The sequence below is a fragment of the Mesoplodon bidens genome (genome assembly GCF_964165515.1).
Source record: "Mesoplodon bidens genome assembly, chromosome: 18".
Classification (NCBI taxonomy): Eukaryota; Metazoa; Chordata; class Mammalia; order Artiodactyla; family Ziphiidae; genus Mesoplodon; species Mesoplodon bidens.
In genome coordinates, this window is record NC_138175.1 from 7,227,547 (window position 1) to 7,239,709 (window position 12,163).

Consider the following 12,163-nt stretch of genomic DNA (forward strand, 5'->3'; position numbering starts at 1 on the left):
AGTATCACAATGGGCTTGATACAAATGAGTCAGGCCAGGGGCCCCTTGCATGTGACCAGACCCTGCCTGGGGAACAGGATGCAGTGGAACCCCAGCCCCTACACCATTGTCCCTACAATGATATTTCCCTAGGATGACTTATCGGTTTACTATCTGTATGTGAACACCCACTTTCTGGGGCTTCTAGAAGCTTCTCTCAAACTTTAAGTGGGAAAAAGGTGTTGGTATTGGGTGGGAGGATCCTAAGAAAATGATTCCCTCCATCTCATATTCCAGAGCCTATTGCAATCATGCTTATTCTCATTCTTCTCTTTCCAGAGTTGGAGGACTCTTTCAGCAACCTCATCCTTTGACTATGTGGTCACCACCCTCATGCTGCCCTGTTTGGCTAAGAATGAGGGTTACCATCTACAGATAGCCCTTTATGGGTGTTATTTCTTTCCATCCTGGCAACAATCCCAGTGAGATCACTACTATGATTATCTCCATTTTACAGATAAGGAAACTGAGGTTCAGACAGGTTCATTAATTTGCCCTAGGTCAGAAAGCTAGTAAGTAGCAAGGCAGGAGCTGGTAGCCATATCAGTCATTGTCCTAAGTGTATGGTGTTAACCACTGCAACCTACTGCCCACCCTGAATGACAGTGACCAGACCTGCACTTAGATGCACATGTGTTGTTTCAAGAGAGGAACATAGTTTTGGTTTTGTTTCTATTCCTCTCCTTAATGATGTCCAGGTTTGGTTTGACTCTATAGGCTACAGGACCTTGGTAGATGTGAGTCTTTAGAAAATAGAATTCAATGAAATCCAGATCCCTTTCCAGTGTTTCAACTGCCCTATCAAAGCCTTTGATCCATAAAAGTGGAATTTGGGTTCTATTCAACCTAAGACCATGCTGGCCACTGACTGTTTCAAATTAAAACTCATCTGGCCCAGTTCCTGGACCTTCAGTCCTCTGCACACAAAGGGCATTCAAGGTTCCTAATGGCTTCTGTTTGTGAATTTTAGAATTGTTTTTCAGTACCTTTTCATGGTGGAAATGAAGTTTATCCGTAGCTTGTGTAAATGCCAAAGTAGCAGATGAGATGTTATTTCCTCCTCATTATTTTTTCCACCCAGTATCACAACGGGCTTGTTACAAATGAGTCAGGCCAAGGGAGACCCCTTGCATGTGACCAGACCCTGCCTGACGAGCAGTATATGTATCTTTTCAGTGTCCTGTTTATGGCATGAAATCCATGGGAGATGGCAATTCTGAGCACAGAGGAAGGATCTCATGATGCAGACTAGTGGGCAAGGGGGTGGGGTTCAGGGAACACCAGGGTGCTGCATGTAGTGAATTCCATGTTAAAGAGGAGATGCCACTTTGTGACAGTGGTGAATGGGACAGACCCAGGGGTCCCTGTATTATCCAAGATAGACATGTTTCTCCATTCCACTCTGTCTCTGCCCAAGACTTCCTCATGCTCCCTGCTTACCTTGCCCCCATCTTGTCCTCTTTGGCCCCTGGATTTACTGACTTGTGTCATCCCCAGGTGTCTGTTTATCTCCATTTGTTTCAGCAAAATGTAACTATCTGAACCATCTACCCATTAACCTGATATCTCCAGTCTTGCTTCAGAACATTTGCCCACACCATGTCCTAGAAAATACATTTTGACACCCTATGATCTAGTGTAATCCCCAACTCTGAGGCTCAGCATTGAACCCCATTGCTGGAAGGTAGGGGATAAGGCAAAGGAAAAGCATCTGGGAAGGGTTCATCTTTAGGAGCATAAATAGGGGATGCCAAAATCTGTGGGGTAATCAAGGTTCACAGACTGACATAAACAAATAGACAAGGCAGCTTTGGCCATGAGGGGGTATGCAAGGATAATCTTTGATCACTTTCAGAGATAAGAACTTGTTTGTACCATGAACCCTTCTGAAGAGGGCTAAGGACAGAGCCGTAGAGGCCACCTAGTGGGAGGGGTAGGAAGAAGGACCCGGCGGGGTCAAAGGATGGAGAAGTGGGGGAGAAGCATGGAAATGTAGTATCCCAGAAGGCAAAGGAGGCCGTGTCAAGAAGGAAAATATGGTCAGCAGTGCTGGGGTAGAAACCAAGCTCTGGGGACTAGGAAGGCACGAGTGACCCTTGGGAGAGCAGCTTCAGCAGCCTGGTGGGAGGGGTTGGGGGTGTGACCAGAGGATAGTCTGTTCGTGCCACATCCTGGGTGAGCAGGAGTATGCTTAGAACCAAGTCATCACAAAGCCCTGTCCAGAGCAAGCCAACAATGAAGTCACTGTAGAACAATGGGGCCTTCAGAGCTCGGCCATGTCACTCTGCCCTTTCTACACAGGTGACCCCAGCAAAAAGAACTGGCAGAGATAAGTACCTAAGCAAGTGGGCAGATTGGCACAAACCCATTGTGTCTAACCAATGACCACGAAAAGGGGAGGACATTGCACCAGCTTGGTTCGTTCACTCAGGGCTCACTCACTCATTAACATTGTATTGCATCTAACATGCTCAGAGACTGAGGAGGGACTTGGTTATAAAAAAAGATCTGGTCCCTGCCATCAAACAGCTTATGATACATTTGGGGGACTTCATTCCATGAGAGTATCCACCAACCTAAACACGCCATCTAGAAGGCCTAATAAAGTCACCGTTCAAACCTTTACGAAATTACCCAAGTTAGCAATACCTTTTTTATGCCTCTCTGTAGAGGGCTAAGGTTAAGTTCAAACTGAATGATAAAAGAGGATATATGCTCATAAAAAAAAAATCTGACAGACAGACTGAATTATAGACTCGCTGAGGACAGTATTGATTCATACAATATATACCAATGACCTCTTCCCTTGTAATATTAACCATCACTATATTGCTTGTGTTTCTCCATCCTCCTCCTCCAAACCTAATCAAGGTCTAGGTCTGTATTTCCAACTGCCAGTGACCTTTCACCTGCACTGCCCCCTCACTGCCCTCAAACTTAAACCCGAAGTCAAATTCACCATATGTCATCTCTCAGTTATCACCCTTTTCAAAGGTATCCCCATCCATGGTGCCTTCATTTTATCTTCTCTCATGGGCATATCTTGCATCCAATCAATTGCCAAGTTCTGTATCAAGCAGAGTCTTGTGCACATAAGAGATGTTCAACACTCACTTGCCGATGAATGGACACATTTTATATCCTGGAAACCTTTATAGGCTACTAGTAACTGTAGCTATAACACTGATAATAACAGTGGTTAAGAAAAAGGCTTTGGATGGCAAATGGGTCTGATCTGGGTTTAGTCCCATGTCTGCTGCTTAGTAGTTCAGGGACTTTGGACACCAGTTCCTCATTCATGTTAGTTATTAGGGTTATGGGAATCAAATATAAAAGGTATGTAAAGCTCTGAGTGCAGAGATGTTATTTGCTTTAGTCCCTAGTCCAGTGTCAATGTTTATCCATTACAGTAGTCTACCATTAAAGTCAAAGGAGCCCAAATCCCAAGCTGATGCCAACAGTATTCCATTTTAGAACCTTAATTAGACTACCTAATAAGTCCTAGAAGGGGGTCACCATCGACCTAGACACTTTGTTTACAGTATAAGATAAAGACTTCCACATCAAACATATCTTTCTTCCCCTCCCTGATCTCTCTTCCATTGTACCCAATTTCAAAAATTCCAATTAAAATTATCCAACTCAACAAATTTTAATGAGGGCTAGATGTGTGTCATACCTGATTAACCAGTTAGCCTGGAAGACCTCATTTTCTCTGTAGAAAGCTACTTTTCAGTTCCTAATGAGGCCCCTCCTGCATCCAACCCTGGGACCCATGGCACTCTGGGAACCCTCCTGAAGGCACCCTCTGTACCCCACCTCATGGCTATAGTGAGCTGTGGCCGTATCTGTCCCAGTGGACTAAGAAAGCCTCCAGGTGTCTGCCTTGCACACAGCATATGACATATCAATAGTTAACTTTCGAGATGGGCAAGAAACACTGGAGGGACCAGGATGAAAGCCCTGAGGGTGAAAAATCAAAGTTACTTGTGTATCTTCTACCAAATTCAAAGGGTAGGCTGAGAATGACAATGCACAACCTAGGAAGAAGAGGAAGGAACCCCCAGGGGACGTGGGTCCAAGGTTAAGGAAAACTGGGAACTCAGATCCCATCACCTACCAACCTAACAACTGCATGGTCTTTAGCTTTCTTCCCCCACTGCTTCTGGACAATACATGGCACATACCAAGGACTCAATCAATAGTTGAATGAATAGAATGAGTAAATGGATGTTTCTTCTTTCCATTTCTTTGTCAGCTGTTCTTTTTTCATTTTGTTCTCTTCTTATTCTCCCTAACCCCAACCCCACCTTGTCAACACACAGAATCTCCTATCTTCCTCCCTTCCTCTCCCTCTCTCATCTACTAACTCCATCTATGAGACAGTGTGTGTGTGTGTATCATTTCCAGTTTACAGAGGAGAAAACAGAAGTTCAAAAGCCTAAAACTGGGTACTTTCAGGGATCACACTTCTAGTAAGAGGTATGTAGCAGATGTCATGCTGCCCCAGATCCCTTGACCATTGTTTGGTACTCTAATCCATACCACCTTCACTCCCAGCCACCTGCAACTTTGTCCAAGGGCTGCCCAGGATGCTGGGGTCCTTTTTGCCAGTGACCATGGAGAGCCAGAAGTGCCTGGAGTTTAAGCCTCCCCTCCTACCACCAAAGAGGATGGGGGTGACAGCCCTTAACTAATGATTGATAGGTGTGAGGGTATAAGGAGTACAGCTCCCTGGCCCACAATGGGCATGGCTGTCACCTGTGACCCACCAGTGCCTCCAGATCTGCCCCAAGCGATTAAGCCAACATGGGACCCTCAGCAGGCTTCTCTTGATGCTGAGCCCGGGCTTGGCCTCCTCCCCTTCCCTGTCCATCTTCCTCACTCTGGGACTTCTGTTCCTTGGAGAACTTCCTAATAAATCCCTTTCACACAAATCTTCATCTTAAGCCCTGCCCCTGGAGAACCTACCCTAAGGCAAAGTAAATGCAAGATTCAAAGCCAAGCCTGTCAGACTTCAACATTCTTTTCACTGTATTGTGCTTGAGACGCTATTGCAAACTTGTGGACCTTCTCTTCACTAATCTTATAGTTATTTTAAAAATTGAATGGCTGCTGTGGCTTCAGGGGCCTTGAGGACAAATGTGTATTCAAATACCCTGTGCTTGCTTATTTCTTCTTCTTGCTATAAGTATATGTCTTAGAGACAAAAGACCTTTATCTTAGCAAAGTGAAGTAGGGGACTCAAAGAAAAAGTTTTTTTGAACTTGTTCTTGTCATTGTCCTACACCTGGGTCCATAATTAACTAGGCACTAAGATGGACTTTATCCTCCTAACATAATCTCTTTGTTAAATATTTTTGTTATGTAAGTAATATAACTATATTAGAGTAATTCTAAGGGAAAAATACATCCAAGTTCTCTGATCCAACCATTCACAGACTGTTTCCTTCCAGTGCTTTTCCTCTTCATGTGACATAGAGGCAGTCTTTTTTTTTTTACATCTTTATTGGAGTATAATTGCTTTACAATTGTGTGTTAGTTTCTGCTGTATAACAAAGTGAATCAGCTGTATGTATACATATATCCCCATATCCCGTCCTTCTTGCGTCTCCCTCCCACCCTCCCTATCCCACCCCTCTAGGTGGTCACAAAGCACTGAGCTGATCTCCCTGTGCTATGTGGCTGCTTCCCACTAGCTATCTATTTTACATTTGGTAGTGTATATATAGAGGCAGTCTTATCCAAACACCTAGATCCCCGGAGTGTTTTCTCTTAGTTCAGTTTCCATGTTATAACGCAGTCCTGTGGTTGTCATTTTTATTTGTTGCCTATTGTTACATCCAGAGCATATACCGTAATTTGTCACCATTTCGGGGTGGTTTTTTTTTTCATTTTTAATGACATTTATTGTTTTCTTTCTAATTTTACAATGTTGTCATTTAGATTGCTTTTGATATTTCACAATTTTAAATAAGGTTGTGTTGAACAACTTTGTGAATGTGCCATTTTGGTTTGCATCTACCCTTTTTTTTACATTTCAGATTATTTCTTTAAGAGAAATGTCCAAATCTTGAATTATCAGATAAAGGAATATTATTTATGGTTTTGATGTATACTGAGACATTTCTCTCTGTATTCCCCGACACTAAAATGTGTACCAATTTATAACATAAGCCAACCTGAAACAAAGGTTATTCCAAGTCACGATGACTTATTTTTTAATGAGTTTTGGTCTAACTAACTGAAGTCATTTAAAATTTCCCTATTTAGTACAAAGGTCTTGAAAGCATCTCTAGAATTATGTGGAATCTATGGCATTCCTCATGAAAATGACAAAGAGCCTGAAAGGCACATTCCAGTTAACCTTAATGTATGTCATTCCTTTCTTAATTCTAAGCTTTCTAATTGCTAAGCATTTCATTGAGGGATTAGTCATTGGGCTCAAGTTGCCTAATTGAATCAGTCATTTTCCATGACACTGAACCCAAGTCAGGACATTTCAATGGCTGATGTGAACTAACTGAATTGAGTGTGCATTTGTTGTGTTTCTGCATGCCTACATCTTCAAAAGCAGAGGATAAAGAACATTGACAAGACAAACAAGCAAGAGATAACTCCTATTTTCTCGGTTACCTTGAAGTTTGCCTCTGTTTATCCTAAGCTTTAGTATTCTTATCTATGAGCCTTAGAAGTGCTGCTCCCTGAAATTGATTTCCCAGGAATATTTGGACCTCCAGGAGATCATGTTCCATTAGTGTCAACCACAGCATCGCTATTATTTTTTTTAACATGTTTAATTGTTCTGTCTTCTTTCGTGCAAGTGGAAAAGTACAGAAACTAAATTTGACCTAGAATTACTCTGGAGACCACAGGTACTTGCTACTACACACAGAACAGAAAAATTTATACTGCTGTTATAGCTTTTCACCCAGCCAGCCCCAGAGAATTCAAGTGGAATAGTGGAAAACACAGCCAGTCTTCTGGATGCATGATTCCAGGTGATACCAGACATTCACAGAGATAAGCATCCCACGGATCAGCTGAATTTTCTACCTTTGAAATGTTTTGGTTATTTTTTTTTTCATTGCAGAAGCTTTATTTCTGCAGCACTTCAAAAGTCCAGCAAGGGCCAACTTGTGTCTCATTTTAAGAGAGAATTTCACTACTGAGTTTAAGTCAAAGGCAAGATAGACAAGTCACTTTCTAGTCCATTTCTCATTGAACTGGGAAACCGCCTGATTTGCTTCTGTTCACACTCCGTTTGCCTTCACTCCCGCAGGTCACAGCCTGGGGGTGGGGGCAGGGGGTGGGGTGATGACCTCCCGGGAAATGATTCTGCAACCGGTATCCTCACCTTGGCTGAGCTTTCTAGAAGGTTAGGATAACACTGTGGTGATCCTAATTAAAGCCCTATCCAAAATCAAACTTCACAACCAAACAAACCAGTTTTACAACACCCAGGAATTTAATCTGGCCTCACACTTGCAGTGGAAAAAGAAACACAAAAGAAGGAAAAAGCTGGCAGCTCAGCCAACAAGCAGCCGCCTTCTGGACACACTGCCAGTTTGATCCAATTAGTAAATATTAGTGGTCCAATGACAGATCTGAAGACAAAGGCTCAGATGAGACACAAGGTTCTTGACAGCAGTCGGTGAAAGCCGCAAAATTTCCAGCCCAGGTAAGTCTCTTCGATCTTTAAAAAATGAAGCAAAGTACAAGGATAACCTAAATTTGACAGCTTTTTTGCGCACCTAGGGAATAAGAGGCCAAGTCTAGAACGCAGCTGAACATTAATCTCAGAACGAAATTTGGTTTAAGCTTTAAAAAACCGAGGCGACAATCCTGGCTACAATGAAACAAACAAACCGCGTTTGCTTACTCTTACATATGCTGGGAAATTAACAAACTCGTGGCTTAGATGCACGTCCCTTTCCCAGTCTCTCTCACCATCAGCCCCTCAAGTGCACCTCCTAAAGAAAGCAAACCAAAACAGTGTAGTGAAAGACACTGGGGATGTGCTTTCATTTACTCCATGCCAAGTATTATCTTTTTAAAACTAATCTGAAAGAGTCCCCCTAAGGCAAAGCAAGTGTCAGTTCCCGCCCTGAGGGAGAATCGCAGTGCCGCCCGCTTACCTGTGATCAGCACCGCCTTTTGATCCGCAGGTAACAACTCTTGGCCAGAAAAGTAAGTATATACGAGGAAACATGACAGGGAGAAGAGGATCAAGCCCCAGAAGAGGGACAGGCTGAGCAGGCAAGCCCCTCCCCAGAGGCCCGCCAGGCAGACCACCTTCCTCCCCACCTGCCCTTGGCTCTTCTTGAGTTTGCAAAAAATTGTTCCTCCCAGCACTGCGGTGACAGTCAGGCAAAGCCATCCTGGCTCAGAGAAGAAAGTGCCCATTCTCAGAGACTCTCCTCTCCTTTCCGTGCTCAGGGCCAGTTGAGTCAAATGGGCAAAGACAGGCTGCAGGCAGCCTGGGTTATTTGAACGGAGAGGCAAGAAGGGAGGGGGAGAAAACAGCGCCGGAACACCTTGAATGAGCATGAGTTAAGCATACTCATACAGCCGCATATTTCCTGGTGGGTAATTTAAACCAGTCTGCAGTTGAATATAAATACTAGAGCACTTCCTATTTGACCGCTCCCCGCACGCCCACTTCACACACAACACAGATGCATACTCACCCACAACAAACACACGCATTTTTTTTAATGACCTCTGGAGAGATAACTAGTTGGGTAATAATTGACGGAATTCAATCTGTCTGAACAGTGAATAACAAAACCTCTAGCTCGCAGGGAGTCTCTTCTTCTTTAGGAGCCTGTGGTGTGTCCATCTGTGGAGCCCTTTTCCTGACTCAAGGGTGTGTGTGTGTATGTGTGTGCATCACTGATTTTGCCCACATCTGCAGGACGCCTGCCATCCCCCACTAGAGTCAGGCTGAAGGGTTAGATGGAAAGAGAACATAGAAGTAGAGGAAGAGATTCTTGGCAGGTGAGAAGTGCTTTGGTCTCGCCAGAAGAAAGATAGGCCAGGGAGAGATAACACAGTAATAACAATATAAATAATGGTCAATACCTATTGGTACTTACTTGCGCCAGGGCCATGTTCAGCTGAGACCCTATTCTCTGCCAAGCTCTGCTCCAGGCGCTGGCACTCAACAGTCAGTATGCGCAGTCTCTTTGAACACTATGTCTCCATGAAGTAAGTTCTATTACTGTAGTAATTTTATGGGTGAGCACCCTGAGGCACAGAGAGGTTAAGAGACTTGCCCAAGATCACACAGAAGTGGAAACGAGCAGCCTTGTTTCAGAGCTTTATGCTCTAACCACTCTATGGCCTGCCTTAGGAAAAAAGCAAAAGACAGTTTGTACACTACGTACTAGCGCTTCTTCACTTTAGCCTCATTTGAACCACGAAATACTTCAAGGTGGATGTTATTATGCACATTTTACAGAGACGAAAACTGAGGCTAGAAGAGGATAAGTTACTTAAGTGAGAGTAGTGGGTCCAGACCCACACCCATGACTTAACTGGATGAGGGATAGTTATGGCTCTTTGCTGGGGGCCTCAGCACTTTGTCAGTGGCTCCCATGCTGGGGCTGGGGCCAAACACCCATGTGGGTTTCCTGATGGTGCACGCCCACCAAGGATGAAGCAAATCTCCTGGTGGCAGCCTACGTGGCTTCCCACCTGCTCAGTCCTGGGACTCCCAAGGAGAAGGCAAACCCTGCCGTGCTGTAGAAGTCTAGGTAAGGATGCTCCTTGCCTTCTGACGGGGAAGGTGGTATGCTATATCAAGAACATGAGCTTTATTTTTTATTTTTTTATCTTTTAATTGAATATAGTTGATTTACAATGCTGTGTTAACTTCTGCTGTTCAGCAAAGTGATTTAGTTATACATACATATAGATACATTCTTTTTTAAGTATTATTTTCCATTATGGTTTATCATAGGTTATTGAATACAGTACTCTGTGCTCTACAGTACGACCTATTGTTTATCCATTCTATATATAATAGCTTACATCTGCTAACCCTAGCTTCCCACTCCATCCCTCCCCTAACCCCCTCCCCCTTGTCAACCACAAGTTTGTTCTCTATGTCCGTAAGTCAGTTTCATAGATATGTTCATTTGTGTCATATTTTAGATTCCACATATAAGTGATATCATATGGTATTTGTCTTTCTTTTTCTGACTTACTTCCATCTGATTGAGTTGAATTGGGTCTCCTTTTCATCCCCATCATTCTGTCTTAGAGCTTTCCTTGAGATCATCCTTGCTTGGCCAAAGTTCCATTTCTGGCAAACTTGCACTTAGCTTTACAGGGGGAAGGAGACAATTGGATCAACTCATTCTTATTAATGATGCCAGTGAGTCAATGTGTTGCTTCCTTCTGCCAGTAGAGGTGCCTTTTTGAAGGCACCTTCTGAAGACAACGTATCTTACCCAAAAGGGAGGATTTCTCAACCCGGGGAGGTGGGGGGGAATGCTGAGAATCCTGGAATGTATACTTTCTTAGAATCTATGGCTCTTGAGTTGAAACGGGAATTTGAAGAAGTAACGTCCCATCTAAAACAGGGATTCTCTCTGTAACATCCCCACCAAGTGGTCATCTTGTCTACTGCCAGTACGCCTCTCATAACAGGCACTGCAAAGCCTTTGAAGGTGACTTTCCAGTTCAGGACAGCTTGGAATATTAGAAGATCTCCTCTTGAGAAGTAACAACTGACACTGCAGAAATACAAAGGATCATGACAGATTACTACAGGTAACTATATGCCAATAAAATGGACAACCTGGAAGAAATGGACAAATTCTTAGAAAAGCACAACCTTCTGAGACTGAACCAGGAAGAAATAGAAAATATAAACAGACCAATCACAAGCACTGACATTGAGACTGTGATTAAAAATCTTCCAACAAACAAAAGCCCAGGACCAGATGGCTTCACAGACGAATTATATCAAACATTTAGAGAAGAGCTAATGGGCTTCCCTGGTGGCACAGTGGTTGAGAGTCCGCCTGCCGATGCAGGGGACACGGATTCGTGCCCCGGTCCGGGGAGATCCCACATGCCGCGGAGCGGCTGGGCCCGTGAGTCATGGCCGCTGAGCCTGTGCGTCCGGAGCCTGTGCTCCACAACGGGAGAGGCCACAACAGTGAGAGGCCGCGTACCGCAAATAAATAAATAAATAAATAAATAAAGAAGAGCTAACACCTATCCTTCTCAAACTCTTCCAAAATATAGCAGAGGGAGGAACATTCCCAAACTCATTCTACAAGGCCACCATCACCCTGATACCCAAACCAGACAAAGATGTCACAAAGAAAGAAAACTACAGGCCAATATCACTGATGAACATAGATGCAAATATCCTCACCAAAATACTAGCAAATAGAATTCAACAGCACATTAAAGGATCATCCACCATGATCAAGTGGGGTTTATCCCAGGAATGCAAGAATTCTTCAATATACACAAATCAATCAATGTGATGCACCATATTAACAAATTGAAGGAGAAAAACCATATGATAATCTCAATAGATGCAGAGAAAGCTTTTGACAAAATTCAACACCCATTTATGATAAAAACTCTCCAGAAAGTAGGCATAGAGAGAACTTTCCTCAACATAATAAAGGCCATATATGACAAACCCACAGCCAACATCGTTCTCAGTGGTGAAAAACTGAAACCATTTCCTCTAAGATCAGAAACAAGACAAGGTTGTCCACTCTCACCACTATTATTCAACATAGTTTTGGCAGTTTTAGCCACAGCAATCAGAGAAGGAAAAGAAATAAAAGGAATCCAAATCGGAAAAGAAGAAGTAAAACTGTCACTGTTTGCAGATGACATGACGTAGAGAATCCTAAAGATGCCACCAGAAAACTACTAGAGCTAATCAATGAATTTGGTAAAGTTGCAGGATACAAAATTAATGCACAGAAATCTCTTGCATTCCTATACACTAATGATGAAAAATCTGAAAGAGAAATTAAGGAAACACTCCCATTTACCACTGCAACAAAAAGAATAAAATACCTAGGAATAAATCTACCTAAGGAGACAAAAGACCTGTATGCAGAAAACTATAAGACACTGATGAAAG

The 12,163-nt window shown here is 43.2% G+C and overlaps 1 protein-coding gene across 1 annotated transcript in view; it reads right to left on the reverse strand.

Annotated features, from left to right (window-relative positions):
* The window catches only part of HSD17B2 (hydroxysteroid 17-beta dehydrogenase 2), a gene marked incomplete at both ends in the record, with an annotated part of 71,847 nt that extends 63,402 nt beyond the window's left edge, over positions 1-8,445 (reverse strand). Inside the window, one exon of the mRNA XM_081215452.1 lies at positions 8,178-8,445. Within this exon, the coding sequence (XP_081071578.1) occupies positions 8,178-8,445 (268 nt within the window). The remainder of the gene's footprint in view (positions 1-8,177) is intronic.
* Between the last annotated feature and the right edge of the window lie 3,718 nt (positions 8,446-12,163).